The following is a 23900-nucleotide window of genomic DNA, read 5'->3' as shown; positions in this document are numbered from 1 at the left end:
AGCTTAATTATGACCATGGAATTACTGTTGATTTTCGTAAAAACCCATCTGACTCACTTGTGTCCTTTGGGAAGGACATATGCTATCCTTACATGATCTGGTCTACATGTGACTCCAGACTCACAATAATGTGTTTGACTCTCAACTGTCCCCTTAAATGGGCAAACAAGCTATTCAGTTGTATCAAACCCATATGAAGTCTAACCAAATACATTAAAATTTTACAGAGCTAGAATGAGCAATGGTTGCAATGGATACGTTATACCTCCAGGCAGTTATCTATTCCATGCCCTCGGACTAATGTTGGATTGTCACAACCTTGAATGCTCTTGTACATGGAGATGTTGATGTGTGATCCTAAGTCAGGGTCATTCCATTTGTACATGAAATACATTTTAATCTTTGAATACCACTGCATTACTATAGAGAGCCTCAGCATGCAATGTGATTACAACCAATATTCCTCTGAACCTTAGCAGATCATGCAACTTGGCTGCTGTTGAGACTGAGTTCCAAAGTTCATGTATTTAGCATGAACGAGCAGCAGATCAGTCCCCTTTTGAAGACCTTCATGGACTGAGTCACGGTTCATATTGTGATACCCTCTGCTCATATCTGAAAGTTACACGTGCCATCAAACTGGAGAAGCTGATTGTCACACAATGACAGGTGTTGCCCCAAGGTCATTTGCCACATCATAGTAACCAACTGACAGAAGAACCTTAGGCTTTTCTCACACAAATTCTGTCTGAGGGACAGGAAGCAGCACTATGCCTTATGCATATGATCTCAAGAGAACTGTGGGGACAGGCTGTTGTTCTTAATTGTTCAGGTGGCTGGAATTGGAAATTATACTCTCCACAGAAACGATGCAGGAATACAAATTGGAGCTGGAAAACTCCCAGTGTATTCATTAGTTTGGTTACACGATAAAGCCAGCCTATTTCAGGAACATAAGCACCTGATGGGATAGAACATACACGAACATTGAGTGCCACTAAGATAACGATTAAGGATTTCTTGTGTATTTTCTTAATCTACTTTTCAACCATATGCACACAGACCTCTTCTGTGTTTGACTTAACTGAGTCCCAGAGCAATACTGTATTTGACAGATTGAGTCGACCGGGACTATACTCATTGAAATTTAGAAGAATGGGGGGATCTTATAGAAGCATATGAAATTATGAAGGGAATCGATAAGATAGAAACATGAAGGTTGTTTTGCCTAATGGGTGAAACTAGAACTAGGGCCCATAGCCTCAAAATAATAGGGAAGCAGATGTAGAACTGAGTTGAGGAGGAACTTTTTCACCCAAAGGGTTGTGAATTTGTGCAATTCCCTGCCCAGTGAAGCAGTTCAGGCTACCTCATTGAATGTCATTAAGACAAAGATAGATAGATTTTTGAACAGTAAAAAGATTAAGGGTTATGGTGAGCAGGTGGTCCTGAGAGCACAAAAACATCAGCCATGACCTTATTAAATGGTGAAGCAGGCCCGGTGGGCCAAAAAACCTACTTCTGCTCTTACTTCTGATTTAACTGCAAACTGCAAACTGAACATCACATTCAGCAGATTGCAGAAGCTGGTAGCTAGCAACACAGCTGATGGCATAAACTAAGTGTTAATCTTATTGCTCTCATTAAACAGCCGCACAATTTAATCTCCCTGATAAAAGCACAATACCGTGGATACTGAAAATCTGACACATGCACAGAGAGTGCTAGAGAAACTCAGTATGTCTGGCAGCTTTCTGTGGACAGAGAAATAAATTTAACATCCAAATCAAACATAACTCTTCTTCAGAACCTTTTTAGCACATTCTCAAGTGAAGTGTAAAGATGCAAATTCTATTAAATAACATTGTTTGTTAATTTTGCTAATATTTCTGATAAATAAAACTAACTATGGTAATTTTCTCCTAAAGGTGCAAGGGATTAATAAAACCTTATTGATACAAGAAGTTATTTTGCCCAAACTGACCATGATTGTTTTCTGAGCTAAGTGTTTGCTTTAAATCTGAGATAGATTTTTTTTGTTCAGGAAAGGTATTAAAGAATGTGTGTTTAAGGCAAGGTTGCAGAGTTAGACCACAGGTCAGCCAGGCTGCAAGGGCTGAATGGCCTATTCCTATAGCCATCAAAGATTTTTTCGTCTGTTTATTCCCGATCACGTGGGCTTATCAGGCTGCCTTTGACATGAGTCACACCAAAACGAAACAATGAATATCTGATGAAGGGTCGAGGGCCGAAACGTCAGCCTTTGTGCTCCTGAGATGCTGCTGGGCCTGCTGTGTTCATCCAGCCTCACATTTCATTATCTTGGATTCTCCAGCATCTGCAGTTCCCATTATCAATGAATATAGCTCTGCCAGACACAAACTTTTTTTAAAACACATCTTATAATAGCTACATTTTATTTGGCATTATACAAAAGGTTTATGATATAAACATTATGCACCTATACACTGCTGAATACAAAATAAAAACTTTCTTTATAAGTTATAACCTCACAAGTCTACATTTGCAAGTTGTCATTAAAAAGCTTGCAAACTTTCAATTAAAGTCTAATCAAACTATAGGTATAAGTCATTCATAATAATCTTGTAATAAAATATTCACACAACTTGTCATTTGTACAAAAAGCAAACTGTATACAGATTAATGAAGCTGCGCAGACACAGCATCTCGGGCGTAGGAACAATTTTGCATTTTCCTCTCTTCCTTCGCGAATATCGAAAGCGTCCGTTCGCAAAGCGAGCTGGAGGAGGCGGGTGTTTACGAGACGGTTATTTCCTCCTCTTTGCCCTCCTCCTCTTCCTCTGAGAAGTACGTGTGGGGGTCAGTGCGCTGGTGTGATAAGAGGCGAAGGTGTGTGTCTATGTTATCCTTGTACCCTGGCGAGTGGCACATGGAAGATTTGGGACTGTCTCTGTAGCTCGTCTCCTCTTCGTCCCCGGACAAGTGCCCGCAAGGTGACTTCTTACCCACGTCGCTGAGGTCAGGGTGAGGGTTTAACTTTGTGGGCAGAGTTTGCTCTCGGCAGCCTCCAGCAGACAGCAGCTCCCTTTCTTTTGAATTTCTCCACTTCATTCGTCTATTCTGGAACCAAATCTTCACCTGTTCAGGAAAATCGAAACAGAAAACAACCGTGATAATGAATTTAGATGAAGATCCTCGGAGGGAAACGGGTGGAGGAAATGTCGATTGGAAAGTTACCTGGGAGTCTTTCAGCCCCAATTTCGCTGCCAGTTTGCGCCTGTCGGGTTTGCTGATATACTTCTGTTTCTGGAACATCTTTTCCAAAGCTTTCCGTTGCACATCCGAGAAAACAGCCCGACGTAGCATCCCTCTCCTGGGCTTGCCCCGGGTGGCCAGGGACCAAGAGAATGTCCCAGGGATAGGCACCACTGAGGAAGAGACTGCAAAGAAACATGGCCATCAATGCTTTGGGAAAGAGGGGTTGAAAAACATCAAGGCACTTTCACCAAATAACCTGGGGAGATTTCTCAGGAACATGGGAGTGCCATTCAGCTATTCGACTCTGTTACATCATTTAACAAGATATGGTCTAACCCCATATACCCGCCTTTAGCCCATATCCCTGTTCTGAACAAAGGTCACCGAACTCAAATGTTAACTCTGCTTTCTGCTTTTAAACTGTGCTTTTAAATGTGTTTTTAACTCCTGCAGTACCTGTTTTTGTCTCTTCATACTTTTGTTTAACAAAAATCTCTCAGGTTTAAAATTAACAACCTCACATCAATTGCCATTCACGGACTAGACTTCCAGACATCTCCCATCCCTTGTGTGTCGCAGCGTTTCCTATTAACTCAAGAGAATGGGTCTGGGTCTAAATCCTAGAATTCCCTCCCTAATGGCATTGTGGGTCAACCTACAGTTCATGGACTACAGCGGTTCAAGAAGGCAGTTCACCGTCACCGTCTCAAGGGCAATTAGGGATGGGCAATAAAGGCTGGCCAACCAGTAACGCCCACGAATGAATAAAAGTAGTTCTCAGACTGTACCCCCAATTCCAGGATTCCCAACTAGTGGAAATAATTTATCGTTATCTACCCTATCTTCTCCTGTTAATATCTTGAAAGCTTTGATTCGAACATCCTTTAAATTCTAGAGACAACGGGGTGAAATACCAGATGCCAATATGAGCGATAATTGCACCAAAAATTTGCTTTGTACAGTAAGTGAAAGTAGAGAAAGTGGCCTTGCTTGTTGAGCAGATTAGTCCCACTTTAGCAAAAACAGAAATTTCTGGTGAAACTCAGCAGGTCTAGCTGCATCTGTGGAGACAGAAACAGAGTGAACATTCCAAGTCCGATGACCCTTAAAGTTAGCCCTGTTTTCTCTCTACGGAATCTACGAGACCCGCTGAGCTTCTTCAGCAATTCCCGTTTTGGTTTGTTTCAGATTTCAGTTCTTTGTTTTATTTTAAACTCAACGTTATTCTGACTCTGCATAATTCCAAACTCATTCACATCACTTCGAATCTCAAAAGCTGCTTTGAAGTGTTTGTTGGGAAAGTATTGGCTCGCGTTTTGTGTGAATCGGGCTCGTCATGAACACTTTCGCTGGTTTCAAATGGTTTTGGTTAGTGATTTTGAAAATAAAAGAGAGTGTTTCTCTTCGTGACCGCCAACAAGCAGCCAGGAATTCTAATGAAGCGTGAATAGCAATTGTCCGATAATGAACTGCCATGGCAGAAAAAGACTGAGGACAGACCGCTAAAACCATAGCTTAATAGCACAATAAAAAAACAATTCACACTTTCACAGAGGTGCATCATGGCTCGGATAACTGATGACTGCAGGCTTTTTATTCCTCCCTCTTAAAACATGTTCATTAAATGGGGATTGAAAATTCTTGTTGAAACAATTCTTCAAGTTTTTTTTGCTGTTGAAACGTTTGAGAAGAAAAGGCGTCAAAAGTCTGGAAGAGCCTTGGTTTGAGATATCAGTCTCTTCTGGGACCTGTCACCGACTGGCGACGCCAATTTCGCGTATTTTGTTACGTTTTTGTTGAAAATGGAATGATTATATCAGATGCTGAACATCTGATTTTTGATTTAAGCTTTTAGTGTCACGAGTACTCAAGTACAGGAGTACAGTGAAAAGTGGAAATTTTCTCAGGGATTTCCAATTTAAGGAATAACATAAGCGTAGCACAAGTGCGAGAGTTGCAATTTTAAGTCCAGGATCCAAATAAAATGTAGCATAACTTAGAGCGAGTGAGAAACCAGTCTCAATCTGTCAATACACTCGCTGTACATTAAATAGCCAATCTCAAATGCCAATTAATGTTTGATGTTGTCACTTAGTCTAAATATGAACTAGTTCAGCAGAAACACTCCCCCTGCATTTAGATTCTGTTCAGTCCTCTGTGCCAATGAATTTGATCATTTGCTAGTTCACAGGAATCTCTTATGGTGATAACAACCTGGCACTGTCCATTTTTATTTAGAAAAGGAACTTTTGCAGAGCGCTAGGGTTTTTGGAGAGTTTGGAGGTGGTGGGAAGGGGTGTCACCTCTGGTGCTAAAACTGCGTGTGGTTGCTCCAAATGAAGCGGAGATTGGTCATGGGTCTCAGAGCGTTGTTAGGAATCATTTGTGAGCTGTAGCGCTCTGTGGGAAAACTGCCGCCGTGAAGAGAAGCCAACAGGCGCTTCTGAGAACGGACCCGCCTCGAACTTAGTGCATGACAATTCCTGCTAATTTGTAGATCATGGATTGAGTGCAGAGTGTCAACCGTCACTGCGTGTGCTAAATAGAGCGTCAAATAACCGAGACTGATTTCTAACCGTTGTACTTTTAACAACCTCTGAACTGCACTCCTACCCCCCAGGGACGGCCTGCGAAATATCGATTAGGGATGCGTGAAAGGAGGGGCCAGGGCTGGGGAGGTGCAGAATGCTAGAAACCTACCTGGCAAGTATGAGGAACGGAGAAAGGGCTGGAAAGTGCCTTCAAAGTAAGGGAAGGACAACGTCTTCGGCCTCGAAAGTCCCTGCATCAGCGGATGGGGCGTTTCTGTAAGAGAACACACAGTGTGGAGAGTCAGATTGCGAGAAAAAAGAACATGTTCCCATTCCAGCTGCTCAGACGTGTTCTTAGACATCCTTCAGTAGGTGGGATTTAAACAGGCCTACTTGTTTTTACATTCAAGAGGCAACATCACACGACTAGGCATCGGGGAGAACAACCCACGACCTTATAACACAGTTAAGATTAAAGAGGTATTTGATGGCCAGCACGGATGCAATGGGCCAAAAGGCCTTACTCCGTTGTTAAAAACGCTATATTTCTAAACAACACTTTGTGACAGGTGAGCAGGGCCTTCTAGTCCTGAGTTAGAAATACTACCACCAAGCCACAAGAACCTTAAAATCACGGATGAAATTCCTTAGGGAATTTGGTCCCATATTTAAATACACTTCATCCGTACATGGATAACCTGCGCCGTATTTAGAACACTCTGCATTCAGTTTAGACAACCTTAAATGCACTGAAGTAACTGAATGTGCTGTAATTATTAATTCGTCTGCTATTTTATTGTGGTGACGGTCTACTGCATTCAGATATCCTCAGGTCTTGCGATCACAAGAAACAATATTACAACACTGACAGGGCTTGGTGAGGAGGCATTTCTGAATGAGGAGCTTAAGAATGAGGTACATAAAATAATTAACTCACTTTACCTTATTCACAAATTCGGACATGCATTTCGGGAACATTAGTCATGTTTTTGAAAAGTACATGACCACTACAGCTAAAACGAAACCAGCACAGAAATTCATCTTTAATTAAAACTGTAATTAGAATAATCAATTACTTTGCGATGGTTTTGCTTTGAACTTACTCCTAAAATATTGCAAAAAACATACTTGCTATCAATCAGGAGTGGGGAAAACTTGGAGTTTAAATTTCAGCTGCAAATATGTCAGTTGTATTTAAGGATTTAAGGACTGACAGTGATAGAAGGGACCACTCACCGGTTCTTGGGGTTGAGGAGAGGATAGCGTGAACACCGAACTTGAGGTGATTAGAGTCGTTTCTGGGAGAGACGGCGGGATGCGGGGAGCAGCTCCCAGCTGGTACCGAGCTGCCCATGCTGACCTGTTCCGCTGACACCGGGCTCGCGTTCCCCGGGAGACTGTGGGACACAGAGCGGGGCAGGTAGTTGGTTGGCCGGCTGATCCTCAGCAGGTCTTCCACCAGGAAACTGGCCCCGACAGCATGCGAGGAGAAGGCGGACTGCAGAGTCTGGGGCAGAGTCAGGGTTGGGGTCGGCCGCAGCAGACCCGGATACATAGCTGAAGGGGCAATGACACTGGGGAACATCATTTCTGCAGGAGTACAGGAGAGAGAGAGAGAGAGGGTGGGGGGAATGAAGAGGGAGGGGGTAAGTGAGAGATGAAAAACTTCCAATCAGCCCTGTTCGTCAAAGAGCTTTTTTTAAAAAAAAAAGTTGCTATTACTAGGATCCAACTAGAACTGTCCACTGCTCTCTCATCTCTCTCTTGTGCCTGGGCTGTTATATACTGGACAGACGGGTTAAATCCGTTCAGATGTGCAGCACTCACACAGCACTCAACAGAGTTCCCCATATGAGCTTTTCTTACCCCGCGTTCCGAGCTCACCCATTGGCTCCTTCGGCCAATTTAGGATTGGATTAGACTTCATAAGCAAGCAATCACAATGAACCTTCAACAAAGAAAGTGGTGGCCATTAATTCTGAATACTGACCACTTCTTTTGAATAGCCCGCTGAAGGATTTGAGTGGGTTTTGTTTGGGTGCGATGCACACAGGCTAATTAAAAGACAATTCTCCAAGTTCCCAATGACATTTTCCTCGTTTGAAAAGAATTATGAAAAGAAAGCACTAAATTTATTTGCTCGCCCCGCTGTGCCGACAAAACTGGCCAATAAATATTCACATCTCCCTCACACCATAATCTCCTTGTGAAAATTGCATAGGCCTGACCAGAGAGAAACGTTTTAACTGCGGACTGATCTTAAACTTAAAGTAAGTTACTTCTGAGTGTATATATAAGAAATTTAGTGGGGGGAAGGATCACGAACTAAACCAAACTGGAAATAATTAAAGCTGGGATGGCCTAACCTTAAACAAACCAACTATTAAAATTATATCAGAAATCTTGTCTGTCTTGCTTCACTTTACAAGTAAGTGAACCAGTAAATTTAGGAGTAATGCAGATGATCTCAAAAGCAACATTTAGGACGCACTCGTACGTGGGAGAAGAAACGATTTGAAATTGTGACAATTTCTTTGTCAGACTTTTCAACTCAAACGCTGAAACTTTAACGCGAACGCCTTGCCACACAAAACACAGATTTTTGATACAATGCACTCTATTAAAAAAGTGTTAACTTGCAGCATATGGTGGAGGGGGGCACAATGCTTAGTGTGTCTTCTGTGTTTAAAGACATTTGAATAAACAGTTAATACGTTTTAGAACGGAGCACAGTCTTTCTCAAGAACAAAACCCTATAATCCATGATTCCAAAATCGATCAAATTGCTCCCCAGCTCTCTAACAGATGTGCAGAATATTATATACGAGGAAAAAAGTCCCTTAATCTTCTAATATGCAATGAAAGTGAGCAACTGATACATTATCCCATTAACCGCGTTAACTGCATCAACCATCAGCTGTTTTCTCCCCTTATTTGCTTAACACAATGCTTCCAAAAAATCGTATTAGCCGACTTTCAGCAGCTTTATTTCTGCAGAAAATACGTTCCTTTTCCCCTCCTGCCTCGCTGCCCAGTATCCTGCCTTAGCTGTAGGTGATCCGCAAGTTTCTTCCCTGACCTGGCTGCAGACAAAAACACAGGGACTTGCGAGGTTTTACCCCACGCACCCGCAGAAATAAAAACCGCGGCTGGACTTCAAGCCGTGGAACCCCGAGGAGCTACTAGTTCATTCTGAAACGCGAAAGTAATTTATAAACTCCCTGGAACCACGTTACCGACCTACAATTCCGTTATGAGTTGGATAGCGTTTAAACTGAAGGCGAGCGTTTAAACACATTGCTGTCACGCCCTGCAAACCACGTACTGGGCAAAGGCGTTACAGCAACTCAAGGTCAGGTTGATTACGAATGAAACACTGAGATTGTGATCTGAAAATTATACCAGGTGGAGACACCATTTTCAACACTCTAAGTTGATTGTGGATTTTCTACTACACGAAATTAGGCCCTCCACTTGGGCGTTGTGACCTGATAATTTAGGTCCATTTTGTTAAACAAGGTAGTGGGGGTGAGGGGGTGGGTTTAAGAAAAACTGACGTTTACTCGTTAAATAACACGGGCGTTAATTATCTAGAATAATTCATGCGTACGAATCATCGTATGTTATAACCCCGACACCGTTACTTCAATAGACACGTCTCAGAGCAGTGTCAGGAAATCTCTGAAGAACCTTGACGATCTGTATTGGTTACATTAATCGCAGTGTCCTTTACTGAAGATTGAGGGCTCCAGTGGTGCAGTGATAGTGTCCCTATCTTTGAGCCAGGAGGCCGGCGCGCGAGTCCCATCATCTCCAGAGTTGTTGACGTCTGAATGACTCTATAAAATATCGATAATGATGGATCTTGCTCACTCCCCATGCTGCATTCCCACCTGAGTCCCGCAAGGTATAAACTGTCTTAGCGAAGAAGCATCAAAGAGGCTACTGAAATACAGCGTTCACTCTGGAAATGACTTTATACTGAGTTAAACACATCTCGACCGAGTTTTAAAAGCTCTGCTATTTTTACTCAGTGCGAATTGTGATCAGAAATTCTGAGACTTCCTACAGAATGGAGAAATCATTTTTCAACACTTTAAAATACATATGTGAATGTAGGAGAGGGAAAGAGTGAGAATAAGAATTTTTTTCCCAAATCCACCAGCATTGTTTGAGAACGATAAACATCTGAACCGGCCACTTGACTATCAGCGATTCCATGGCAACTTTCTGATAAAACTGGGTCGAACTGAAATTCTGGCGAGTTCATTCTAAAATGTTTCCGTAAACAAACAACCTCGAATCTGGTCCATAATATTCCAGACAGTTAAAATATGATTGAGTCCAAATAATTTTAAAATCCTGAAACGCGAACGGTAGACCAGGAGAGGACAGTAATAAGAGGCTACAACGGGTTTTTACTGAAGCAGTGATAGTGCCCCTACTTCTGAGTAAGGCGGACCAGGTTACAGTCCCATCTGGTCCAGAGTTGACTGGCAGCCCCTCTCAATAAGTTGATTGGCTCTTGTTTTTTTTTAAGAAAAAGGACATAAAAATGGCCCTTTTGATGCAGTGATAATGTCCCTAACTCTGAGCTAGGAGGCCAGGGTTTGAATCTCACCTGCATTCGGAAGTGTGATCTCTGAATAGGTTGTTTAACAAAAAAAGCAACAGAACCGACTCATATAATATCATCAGATACTCAACTGGAGACCAAGAAAACTGTCCCCTTGATTAACTGGAAAAGCGATGTTCGCTTAAGATTAACACCTTTACATCTGTTGGCTGGTAATTTTGTTTTGGCTGATGATGAGGTGTCTTAGCTTGGATCTCCTCCGCATGATATCTATAAATTGGGCAGATGTGCCGGGGTATGGGACAACTGCTAACACTTTTTCATGCCAGTAAATCAGGATAACGACATAGCCAGGGAGGCTGGGTCAAACCCATGCTGGGGCACACGTGTATGTGGCCGTTTTCAGCAAGACCTGTGCCGCACTCTTGACACAGCTTGCAAGAAGCAACAAGGACAAAAGAGAGAGATAAAAAAAATCTGAATCCGCTGAGAGAGGAAAAGAGAAAAGAGAACCTAGGCAAGCATTCATAGCAAAATAAAAGCAATAAGCAGCAATGAAATTTGACTGAGAGATTTATTTTCGACAGATTTTTGAAAGTTTCCTTTAGAAGTCACTGGTTCCTGGTAAGAGCTGTGACGAATGTTGTTTGACCTATGTTCGTCTTTTTGTACTCTCTGCCATTCATGTTGACGCGAGTTATCTCCATTTTTTTTAAAAAAGAAAAAGTCACTTGGTTTCTTTGTTAGTCTGAGCAGGGATCTTGTTTTTAAATGAGGAGTTTACGGAAGAGACGTTTTTCTTCCTTCAGCGTGTGATTCAGAATTCCAGCCCAAAAGCGTTAATCTCCATGAAATTATCCCGCAGGCGCATGGTGGAAGCTATAAACTGGTACCGGCTACTTACACACACACACACACACACACGCACACACACACACATAGAGTAAACGTTCTTTGAAGACACATCATTCACCGCATGCACTTAAATGTGATCATTTTAATAATATATCACTCCTGAAAGGACGCGTGTCCCAGCTGTTAGATGAAAAGTATATTAGAACAGGAGTCTCCCTGAGTTTAGCTTTAGTGTGCAGCTTTGGAATCCGCATTATAGGAAGGGGGGTTTGCACAGGAAAGGGAGCAGAGCAGATTTACCAGGATGTTGCCTGGACTGGACAGTTTCAGTTGTGAAGAGAGATTGAACAATCTGGTCTGAAAATAAAGAAATGCTGATGATCACAGTGGGACAGGCAGCATCAACGGAGCGAAAGCAAGCTAACGGTTCACGTCTAGATGACTCATTCCAGATTCCAGCCTCTGCAGTAATTTGCTCCGATTTGAACTGACTTGGGGGTATTTTTCTTAGAACAGAGAAAATCGAGAGGAGACATGATTGAGGCATATAAAATTATGAGGGGCATATATAGAGGAGACAGGAAGGATTTTTTCCCACTTGATGGAAAGGGACATTAAAGAAAGGGGCAGGAGGTTCAGAAGAGCAGTAACGATAAACTTTTTCACACAAGAGAGTAGCGGGAATCTGGGACTCACTGGCCGTCGGGCGGTAGAGGTAGAAACCCTTGTAACATTCCTTGTATATGCCAGGGCATGCAGCGCTATAAGCCAAGTGTTGGAAAATGGGATTGGAAAAAAAATGTGGTTGTTTTTGACCAGAGCAGACTTCATCGCCAAAGGTCCTTTTTTTTCTGTTCTGTAGACCTCTCTAGCACTTAAGATGGATGTGTTCCCTTGTGGTAAGGACGCTCAAGATTATTATCTCTTCGCAGGAACTTCGATTCACGCGAACTTTGTTGGATACAAGGACCAAACAAGATCATTCCACAACTGATGGCGACCCAAATTGCTACAGTGTTTACAAAACGCTGCTCACTATTCAGAATTGAATTGGGTTTAACTTAATTGAATTGGTTTTATTAGTGAAGGGGGTGAATTTTTTCCAGTTTTTGAGTTGGTTCACATTTAAACCAGCTTAATGTAGATACATTCAAAAAAAATCACGGGTGTCATCTCTTTCAAATGATCTCCTTCACATGCGAAACGGGGAACTTTAAAATAAAATCCGAAAAGGCGAGTGCTGGAAAAACTCCGCAGAATCTGATCACTGGATTCGAGCCGTTAACTCTCTCTCTCTCTCTTCACAGAAACTCCGCAGGAAACAGTGAGAAAGAAAGAGAGTCGACATCTCGATTCCCTCAACATCTCTACACTTACCGCCAGAATTGCGGCGTTTCTCCAGCACTTTCAGTTTTTTTTTTCCACATCGATTCAGAGAGATTTTTATGTTCCTAGACAAACTTCAGATCCAGCGAACTCTCAATACCGACTGAAATCTGTTCCATACCTGTTCTCCACCGCCCACCCCATCTCTAATTGAAACGGTACGGTCGAAATGCACTTGATATATTTTGGAATAAATCCTAAAAAAAAGCGATTAACGACAATCCAGCTCAAGTAGATATCACACAATCATTAATGCGATGCTCTTGAGGGACTTTTTAGCGCTGGGTGTCAACTCAGTTAGTTGCAAATGAACTTAAACAGACCGACCGAACAGAACAAGCTTCCCGGAGCTGTTGTCATATGGTGCTATCATTTCTCCCAGAGATTCTGTTTGCGGACAGGAAAATAAAGCAACTTTTTTCCAAGGGTGCGAAGTGGCTTTTAAACAGCCCCCAGGTTAAGATTGTCGGAATGTGCTGCAGCTTGTGGTGACATTGCTTTGAGTTCCGCCCAGGGTTGAAGCAGTTTATATTGCCCGCAATAAAATAAAGAACGGCGGATTCTGGAAAACTGACAACAAAACAGAGAACGCTCGAGAAACTGAGCGGGTCTGACAGCAAATGGGGGAGAGAGAGAAATAGAGTTGTTTCGAGTCAGAGCCCCTCCTTCAGAAAGTTACTAATATTTGCAAACCGTAATTTTATGTTCAGGATTTGCTCACTCTGTGACCTGGAAAGGCTCGGTGCTTATTCACTTTCGGGTATCCGCTTTGGTGTTTATACATACATTATTCTACAGTCATATATACATTCACCAGTCTCTAGGTTTTACATACATATATTCACACACATATGCATTCACCAATATATACATGTTTATACATAGCCGCCCATAGATAACCATTAATACATTCACCGACAGATACGGTGATTATATATATATATATATATATGTTCACGTACACAATATAGTCATGAATACATCCGCCAGTGTCTAGATGTTTATTTATTATGTAATCACACATATATATTCATATAAACATTCACCTATATGTGTGTTTATATATTCACATGTAGCCATATATACATTCACCAGCGTCACAGATGTTTATGGATAGTCATATATATATATACGCACCAATATATTCGTGTTTATGTATATATATAAATATTCGTATATAGTCACATGTGCGTTCACCAGTAATAGATGCTTTTATATCTTATACATACATAAGTCATACATATATCCACCAGTATCTACATTTCTACATGTATGTTATTTATTTATTTAGTTTCAGTGGCTCTAGCTGGAAGCGTCAAACGCAAACTCCTGGCCAAATGAAAGCTATCCCCAACTTCCCCCTTCCCACTCCTATTCCACCACCTCTGTCCCCCCCCCCAAAAAAACACACACACACATTTCCCGTGCTCCCTAATGGTTGGTTTTCATTGTTGTGGAACAATGTCACCGCCTCCAACGTTGAGCCAGAAGGCTTGGGCTCAAGTCGCACCTGCTGTAGAGGGTGCGCCCTAACATCCCTAACAGGTTGATCGGGAAAATATCTGGAAATCTTCTTACAGTGGGCCCTGTGGTACAGTGGTGATTTTCCTCCCTCTGGGCCAGGAGGCCTCGGTTGAAATCTCACCTGGAGGTGTATAATAACTTCTCTGATCGGGCTGATTAAAAACACCTCCACAATATTCGGAGCGGACTTATGCTTTCCAAACAGCTGGATACAGCCTGCAGGGTGATGCTTCACTTTGAGAACTGGTGAGAATTCTGCCAACCGAGAGATTTCCCTGTTTCTCTTTACAGTGCTATCGAAGCCACGATGACCCAATGGTCAGGGGTCCTGAGCTTGATTTTGTCTTGGTCCCCTCACCACTGGGGCAACGTTCCTTAGTCTCGAAGAAATAAATAAACGATCAGGGGAACAGAAAAGAAGAGAATCTCCTTTCTACCTGTACAACTTAGGGGCAATTTTAAGAGCTCTCATAAAAAAAAGTGCAGCTGGAAAATTGTTTACATCCCTCCTTTGTATAAAACGAAAGATTGCAACTTCACTTATTCAAGTCTTTTGTTTTAAAAATAATAATGGTAAATGAAATATATTTCAGTTTATACAATCGGGGCCGTATGCAAGAATTATCGCCTACTTGCTGTACAGAGTTGGAGAGCTGGTCTTGCACTGAGTACGGCACCTGTGGGCTCTGCTACATTACACAGGTGGCCCGTAGTTCACTTGCAGATATCAGCTCCCCCACTTTCCCCACCCTCACCCCACACACTCACGAAAAAAAACAGTTAACCACCTGTCAGACTGTGGCATAATAAGAGCGGCTAAAAAGGAGTTTTTCATGCATGTGTAATATATCTGTTCACCCATTCACTTAATGAAGCTGATAAATGCGAAACAAACAATTGTCAAGTTAATCTATTTAGTAAAATGTTTTAAGACTTGCAGGCTATGTTAAGAAGGGAGTGTCGCTCACATTTTCATTCAAATGCGCCGTCCCCGTGCTTGCCTTTCAGAACCAAAGGACAACATTCTTGCGAATATAATTTATTATAAATGTGCTTTTAATAGGTTTAATTCACACGGCCAGCTGTTTTGCGCTATTTGGTAACCAGAAAACAAACGCGGATGGATGGAAAGCTAGTTAAAATTAGTTTCGGTCACTGGGGCTAAGCCATATTTCCTGCAAACCATCTGCTTGATTGACACAATAGAAGGATTTTCGGTGGAACGGAATGAAAGCTGAGAGTCCAACAGTTAGTATTTTCTTCAGTTCATTGTGGAGGTGAAGACTGATACCGCCTCTACCTTTCTGTCACTGAGGCAATGCTAGTGAATACCAGGTCAGTCTCAACACCCCTCCCTCTCCCGCAGCACAGTGCATCTTGTAATTCAAACAGCTCAGAACGGTGCGCCAGGAAAGTAACCTGTAGAGGCAGCTGGGGAAGATAAATACAGGAACTGTTGGAGAAACTCAGCAGGCCTGGCAGCATCTGTGGGGAGAGAAACAGAGTTAACATTTCCAGTCTATCAGAGCCAAGTCACCAGGCTTGAAGGATAACTCTGACTCTCTCTCTCTCCACAGATGCTGCCAGACCCGCTGAACTTCTCCAGCACTGTCTGTTTTTGTTTAAGGTGGGATGGGAAAGTTCAAAAGAGGTGCAAGTTTTCTTTTACACAGAAAGCAGCAGAACGTGCTGCTGGGATGTGGTGGAGATTGATAGGATACAAGTATTTAAAGGACTTTTAGATAAGCCCGTGAATAGATAAGGAATGGAGGGATATGAACCAAGGGCAAGCAGGAGGGATTAGTATAATTTGGCACCAAGTTTGGCACAACATTGTGGGCTGAAGGGCCCATTCCTGCCCTGTACTGTTCTGTGTTCTATCTTCTATTTCCATCATTGGTAGTTTTTGGTTTGCTTTAACTTGGTAAGATACATGCCCACACAGAAGATAGTTGCATTTGTTGGGAATTATTTTTCACAGTCTTCTTCCTTATGACTCCACACCTGATCGGAGCTCAACACCAGTGCTGTTGAGACTCCCTACCCCAGTATGAGACTAATTTATCTTCTTATTGTTTGATATGATTTGATTTATTATTGTCACATGTACCTAGACACAGTGAAAAGTTCTGTTTTGTGTGCAGTGCAGACAGATCATACCACTCCAGATGTATTAGGGTAATGGAACAGAGCAAAAAATACAATGAAAAAAACAAAATAACTGCAGATGCTGAAAATTAGAAACAAAAATAGAAATTGCTGGGAAAGCTCAGCAGGTCTTGCAACATCGATGGAGAAAAAGCAGAGTTTAACATTTCTGGTCCAGTGACTCTTCCTCAGAGCTCAAGAATGCAATTTTACAGCTGATAAGAAGGTGAACAAAGAGCAAAATTAACATTACATTTAAAATTTGAGAGGCACGTTCAGAAGTCTAACAACATCAGGGAAGGAGCAGTTTTTGAATCTGTTGGTACGTGTGTTTAAGCTTTTGTATCTCATGCCAACAGAAGAGATTGGAAGACATTATAACTGGGATGGGATGGGTCTTTGATTATGTTGGCGGCCTTCCCAAGGCAATGAGAAGTGTAGCTGGAGAGTTGACTCTCACCCATGTAAATGCCTGCGGTGAGATTTACAAGTGGACGCTCCACCTCACTCTTAAGCTCTGCACTGATATCCGAACCTGCCGTTTCTGGTTAACAGGCAAAGAGACAAATGAAAAGTGCTGAAGAAACACAACAGGTTGAGCAGCATCTGCAAAAAGAGAAACAGAGAGTCTGAAATGACCACTCTTGGGATTTGAAACTTTAACTCTGCTTCTCTCTCCATGGATAATCACAGAGTTTTAATTGTGTTGAAAAAGACCCTTGATCCCATTGTGTTTTCTCAGGCTATGAATTATCTATCTATTCTAGTTCCATTTTCTAGCACTTGGTCTGTTACCCTGTATACTTCGGCATCACAAATGCACACCTAAATATTTCTTAAATGTTCTGAAGGTTTCTGCCTCTACCACCCTTATAGACAGTGATTTTCAGATAGCCACCAGCCTCCGGGTAAAATGACCCGATTGCCTTCTAAACCTCCTCCTCCTTAGCTTGAAACTGCATGCCTCGTTATTGAACCCTCAAGTAAGGGGAAAAGTTTCTCCCTATTTACACAATCTATGTCCCTCATTACTTTGTACACCTGAATCAGGTCCTCCCTGAGTCTAAATTAAACATAAAGCCCTGGGGATACTGAAAGTCTGAAACAAAAACTAAATGTGCTGCTGGAACTCAGCAGATCCAGCAGCACCTATCTTAGCCACAAGTACTTTGATATTCAACTTCACCACAGCATTAACACCCATTCTTCATACAGTGTTTTGCCATGATTATTTCAAAGAAGAGTGATGAGGTTTCATAGAGAACTGATCTTCCTCTTTCATTTTAATTTCTGTTTTCCAGCAAAGTTGAAATGATGGTTGCTTTGTGGACTAAACAGTCAGGATCCTGGGTAACGATGCAGCATCGATCACTGAGGGCAAGGCAGCTGATTTTGTGTAGGTAACTGTATGGGACCACCTCTGAGTGACGGCAAAGTTATCCAGGGTGGATGCAGAGAGAGAAAGCTTTCAGGGTGGGGGTCGATAGCCCAAGGAGGCTGCAAGCATCCTTTGAGGACCAAGGGAGTCTTGGTGAAAGATCATCAGTGCAGTTAGACCAGGAGACAAATGGACCTGTATCAGCCGTTGTGTCCTGTTTGAATGTACATGGTTTGCCATCACATTTGGTAGAACTGCCAACTACATACAAGAAATATGAGGACCTTCATGTTATCGCCTGACAGATTCTAAGGCCCAAACTCTCAGATGTGGAATTTTGCTCAATTAATTTGATATGATAGAACAATAAATCATTTGACAATTCAATTTATGGAAAGGCTGCATGTATGGATTTTGGAAGCCATCAGGTTGTGACCTGACAAAAGGACAAGCAGTTGTCAGGGGACAAAATAGGGAGGGAAGTGGGGGAGGGGCGTAGGTGAGAGGGTATTTCAACAAATCAAGTCTGAAGTGGATAACAAGGTGTGGAGCTGGATGAACAGAGCAAGCCAAGCATCATCTTAGGAGCAGGAAAGCTGACGTTTCGAGCATCTGCAGTTCCTACTATGTCTTTAATTCTGAAGCAGAATTTTATTCAATCAGTCACTAGAGATGCAGTCGGACTTTGAGACGGTGCATGTGAATCAGTCCAGATGCAGTATGTAATATATTTTAAAGTGAGTTTATTTCTTTTGTAAGTCCTGAAATTTGCATAGTTTTGAATTTTTACAACTCCTACAGGATGAACCATCATCTACATTTATGGCTGTTTTATTTTTCATTAAACAATCTCTTCATGTCTGATTGTTGGGTTCTGTCTGTGAGATTGGCCTGCTGTAAACTTTGGCCATTATCAATCAATTCCATCACATTGAACTGTCACAAGGCAAGGATTTACAATTAGCATTAGAGAGGATGAATTGACATGGATGATGATGTTTGCAGAGATGAGGAATTTCAGTCATGAAGATGGATTGGAGAAGACAGAAGATATAGTTGGAGTATTCAAAATCATGAGATGTCTGGGCAGAGTAAATAGGGAAAATCTTTCCCATCCCCAAAAGGATGGAGTGTCAGAGGGCACAAATATACATATGAAGATGCAAACAAAGAGCAGGAGTAGGCCATTCAGTTCCTCAAGCCTGTTCCACTAATTAATAAGACCAAGGTTGATCTAAATGTAACCTCAAGTTTACAACCCCACCTACAAATGATAACCATTTGCCCTCTTATTTAACAAGAATCAGCCCACTTCTGCCTTAAAAATATGTACCATATTTTCAGGAAGAAAGTTCCAAAGACAGAAAAGAACCCATATCATCCCATGTCCTAAATGGCAGATCCCTAATTTTTAAACAGAGACCCCTTAGCTCTAGATTCTTCCTCAGGGGAAACATCCTCCTACATCTACTCTCTCAAGAGAGAAGCCTCTCCAGGATCTTTCAATCCAGTCACCTCTTATTCTTATAAACTTCAATGATACGAAACCTAGCTTGTCCAAACTTTCTTCATTAAATGATACACACAGCCCAGATGCTAATCTGTTAAATGCTCCCTGAACTGCCTCCAACACATTTCCACCTTCCTTTAGTGAGGTGATCAATCCTGTGTTCAGTACTCTAGATGCAGTCTCACCAATGCCCTATAAAGGTGAAGCATAACTTTTGCATTCAATTCCCCCCATGGTAAATAGACCTTTCTACTAGCCTCCCTAATTACTTGCTGTATCTGCATACTAACCCCTTGTGATTTATATGCAAGGACAGCCAAAGCCTCCTGTATCTTAGAGTTATGCAATCTCCTTTCAATTAGACAATATACCTCAGAGATTGTGTTGTAATCTCACTTGCTGGTCATATACTTCCCATCAAATGGGGATAGGTGAGCTGAATATGATACTTGGACCTGATTTTCTTCATTTGGGAGGACAGAGTGCCACAAATATATGCGGAGTCAAAGTAAGTTTTCACTTTAAAACTATAGGATAGGAGTGGGTATTTTTGTCTGTTTATGAATCTTGAAACATCATTGTTCCTTGACTAGACTTTCAGCTCAATATAATGTTTGCACTGTAGTTACCTCCATATCAACCCTATTGCTCTGTAAATCAAACACCTGATGAAATTTGGTAGCCAAAGGTTGGCTATCAAATTTCATCAGGTATTTGAGACAAAAACGATGATTTGTTTCGTCAGGTCTAATTCCCAAAAGTGTCTGTTCAGTTGCTCTGCTAACTTCCTCAGGTATTGTGCAGGCATTTGCTGGGTGGAGTCATTTTTCATAGAATCAGAGAAATTGTTTCTCTCTGTTTTTGATCTTTTTCTCGGAGTTTCTCCCGACCCAGAAAGCGTTGTAATGTTTTAGTTTTAGACTGAGAGAACCACAGACCCAGTTTCGATTTGAATGCATTCACAATACTGATCGCATGTTGCTAAGTCTCTGTCCTGTTTCTGCAGTATCGCTCACTCAATTTTGACAGTATGTTTGTAGTTGAGCAACTACACATTGTCTGACAACTCACTGCATGCTTCGTTCCTGGAGCTTAGAAAGTGATGATTTCATGCATCAGATCAAAAAATCTTTGCAAGACCTTAACCATTTAACTAACTCACATCAGCCTGGAGGATTGACTCACTTTAGACAGCATTGAATTCGCCAAGTGAGGATTGAAACAAGAGATGCTCGAGGGCTTGCTATCAGATAGATTTACAATTTTAACAAAATTAGAACTAAAAGAGCTGTGGATGCTACAAATCAGGAACAAAAACAGAAGTTGCTGGTAAAGCTCAGCAGGTCTGGCAGCATCTGTGAAAGTAAAAATCAGAGTTAATGTTTTGGGTCTGGTGACCCTGAAGGGTCTTCACAGATGCTGCCAGACCTGCTAAGCTTTTCGAGCAATTTCTGTTTTTGTTCCTACAATTATAACAACTTCTAAGCTGGAGTAGAATAACATCGCTTCATCAGATGCTCCACTGATGATGTCACCTAGCATGGTTATGAAACATCTGAATGAGAACAAGCCAGCTTGGCTTGTATACAAGATAATGAGAGGCATAGATAGAGTTGATAGCCAGAGACTATTTCCCAGGGCAGAAATGGCTAGCACGAGGGGTCATAGTTTTAAGCTGGTTGGAGGAAAGTATAGAGGGGATGTCAGAGGCGGGTTCTTTACACAGAGAGTTGTGAGAGCATGGAATGCGTTGCCAGCAGCAGTTGTGGAAGCAAGGTCATTGGGGTCATTTAAGAGACTGCTGGACATGCATATGGTCACAGAAATTTGGGGTGCATACATGAGGATCAATGGTCGGCACAACACTGTGGGCTGAAGGGCCTGTTCTGTGCTATACTGTTCTATGTTCTATGTTCTATTCCCAATTCCTCCGCCTCCGCCGCATCTGCTCCCACGATGAGGCATTCCACTCCCGCACATCCCAGATGTCCAAGTTCTTCAAGGACCGCAACTTTCCCCCCACAGTGGTCGAGAACGCCCTTGACCGCGTCTCCCACATTTCCCGCAACACATCTCTCACACCCCGCCCCCGCCACAACCACCCAAAGAGGATCCCCCTCGTTCTCACACACCACCCCACCAACCTCCGGATACAACGCATCATCCTCCGACACTTCCGCCATCTACAATCCGACCCCACCACCCAAGACATTTTTCCATCCCCACCCCTGTCTGCTTTCTGGAGAGGCCACTCTCTCCGTGACTCCCTTGTTCTCTCCACACTGCCCTCCAACCCCACCACACCCGGCACCTTCCCCTGCAACCGCAGGAAATGCTCCACTTGCCCCCACACCTCCTCCATCACCCCTATCCCAGGCCCCAAGATGACTTTTCACATTAAGCAGAGGTTCACCTGCACATCTGCCAATGTGGTATACTGCATCCACCGTACCCGGTGTGGCTTCCTCTACATTGGGGAAACCAAGCGGAGGCTTGGGGACCGCTTTGCAGAACACCTCCGCTCGGTTCGCAATAAACAACTGCACCTCCCAGTCGCAAACCATTTCCACTCCCCCTCCCATTCTCTAGATGACATGTCCATCATGGGCCTCCTGCAGTGCCACAATGATGCCACCCGAAGGTTGCAGGAACAGCAACTCATATTCCGCTTGGGAACCCTGCAGCCCAATGGTATCAATGTGGACTTCACCAGCTTCAAAATCTCCCCTTCCCCCACCGCATCCCAAAACCAGCCCAGTTTGTCCCCTCCCCCCACTGCACCACACAACCAGCCCAGCTCTTCCCCTCCACCCACTGCATCCCAAAACCAGTCCAACCTGTCTCCGCCTCCCTAACCTGTTCTTCCTCTCACCCATCCCTTCCTCCCACCCCAAGCCGCACCTCCATCTCCTCCCTACCAACCTCATCCCACCTCCTTGACCTGTCCATCTTCCCTGGACTGACCTATCCCCTCCCTACCTCCCCACCTATACTGTCCTCTCCACCTATCTTCTTTTCTCTCCATCTTCGGTCCGCCTCCCCCTCTCTCCCTATTTATTCCAGAACCCTCACCGCATCCCCTCTCTGATGAAGGGTCTAGGCCCGAAACGTCAGCTTTTGTGCTCCTGAGATCCTGCTTGGCCTGCTGTGTTCATCCAGCCTCACATTTCATTACTAAATGGGCCGATCACTTGCATTCTATTGGTGCAGTAGCTTGACTTGCACTGGTTGACTCCCAATCAAATTCAGGACCAGCAGAGAAACTTGTCTCAATCTCTGTGCATGATGATCCTCTACCACTAACAGGTCAAACATTTTAAATGCACCATTGGAAACATATGCATTTCTAAATACTGGGAAACAATTGTGTCAAGTTTAGAATTTATTTTGTAGCACAAGAGAGCCAAAGATTGCTGGATTATACCCATGTAGCATGCCAGGTGGGTGATTAGAAACAGCAGGTCCTGTCTTGCTTCACTTTGAAGTAAGATCACGACCTGCTTGTGGAGTGACCCTGCCACTTAAACATCCCTATAGCCACTTGCACCCAATCAGCAATAGCAGTGGGGCTGCAGCCCAAGGTTATGGGGGGCCACTTTGACTTTGGGATAACACTTGGGATTTTGGACACCTTGAATTTTGAATTTTTATTTCTACTGATTGAAGTAAAAAGGCCAGTACCCTGCTACCAAATTAACCTTTATTTACACATGGAGAGTTTTTGACACTGATCCAGCTTCTTCAGAGCAAGCTCTCAGAGTGAACAGGATGTCTGACTTTCCCAGTTATATCTGTCAGCCAAGGCTCCCTGATTGGATCAGATTAACTGTCCCAATCAGGGAACTCATATTTTCTGAGGTCCTCTTCAGAAGCCTGAATACATGTAGTAACAAATTCAAGGACAGCTTCTTCTCTGCTGTTATTAGACTGCTGAATGGACCTCTCTAATTTCAAATCTAATATTGACCATGCTTTTGTGCACTTCCTGTGCAGCTGTAACCTTGTATGCCATGATTGTACAGAATAAGACTTTTCATGTACATATGGCAAGAAAAAAATCAAATCAAACTTGGCTGACCTCACAATAATTACTACACTGACCAGCCAGTTATGCAGTCAAAAATCTACTCCACTGATATTTTTCGGAGCCAATTAAATGAGCCGTGGTGAATTATCAGATAGAGAATGCAGGATTCTGCACATGGGTGTTGGATACTGCAGGCTTCAGTTGCAGTCATTAGTGAGCTCTGCTGAAGTGCGGAGATGACTGACTTTGAGAGTTAAGTCTGTATCGTTGCACCTTTCCTTGCAGCTTTTCTATGCAATTCTGGAAGTCTGGGTGTTGGAAAATTGGCTGCCAGGTGACACAGAGCTTAACAGGAGCAGCAAAGTAAGCATTTCTTCTGTGAACCACTCTCCACCTCTTAAGCCAAACTGCTGAAGAATACTAATCAGTGTGCATCAGTTTGATGGTTTTGCAGAAAGCATGGAGGCGACTATGTTTTGTGTACACTGAATTGTGTCTCCATGAAGATACTTATGGGACATACTCTGATGGATCTTCCTGACGGCTCCCATGATTGATTATAGATCAGGTGGGTGCTTTCCTGCCATCGAGATGATGCTTTCAGATCAGCCTATCACTCCTGCACTTTTCTCATGCACAGCTTCTAAGTTCTGAGATAGAATATGAGGAAAATGGACATGGCTCCTTTGGAGAGTCACCTGTTGGTGCCCCTCTTGCCTTCATGT

General features: G+C 42.8%; 1 protein-coding gene across 1 annotated transcript; it reads right to left on the bottom strand.

Annotated features, from left to right (window-relative positions):
* Positions 1 to 2435: 2435 nt before the first annotated feature.
* On the bottom strand, positions 2436 to 7554 carry LOC125459417 (homeobox protein DBX1-like). Its single transcript, XM_048545844.2, has 4 exons — positions 7008 to 7554; positions 5941 to 6045; positions 3220 to 3422; positions 2436 to 3120 (listed from the first exon to the last, which is right to left on the bottom strand). Exons 1-4 carry the CDS (start codon positions 7357 to 7359, stop codon positions 2779 to 2781), a joined length of 1002 nt encoding a protein of 333 aa, XP_048401801.1. The 5' UTR covers positions 7360 to 7554; the 3' UTR covers positions 2436 to 2778.
* Between the last annotated feature and the right edge of the window lie 16346 nt (positions 7555 to 23900).

The sequence above is a fragment of the Stegostoma tigrinum genome, chromosome 17 (genome assembly GCF_030684315.1).
Source record: "Stegostoma tigrinum isolate sSteTig4 chromosome 17, sSteTig4.hap1, whole genome shotgun sequence".
Lineage (NCBI taxonomy): Eukaryota > Metazoa > Chordata > Chondrichthyes > Orectolobiformes > Stegostomatidae > Stegostoma > Stegostoma tigrinum.
Note: the sequence above shows the minus strand (reverse complement) of the source record. Positions and strands in the feature narration are given on the sequence as shown.

What these genes read in the sequence shown, in the direction of transcription:
- LOC125459417 (XM_048545844.2), bottom strand. Translation starts at nt 7,359, where the DNA reads ATGATGTTCCCCAGTGTCATTGCCCCTTCAGCTATGTATCCGGGTCTG. An exon ending in CTCCTCAACCCCAAGAACCG is followed by an intron (nt 6,046 to 7,007) that starts GTGAGTGGTCCC and finishes GTTCTCTTACAG; the next exon opens with AAACGCCCCATCCGCTGATG. An exon ending in CCGTTCCTCATACTTGCCAG is followed by an intron (nt 3,423 to 5,940) that starts GTAGGTTTCTAG and finishes GTTTCTTTGCAG; the next exon opens with TCTCTTCCTCAGTGGTGCCT.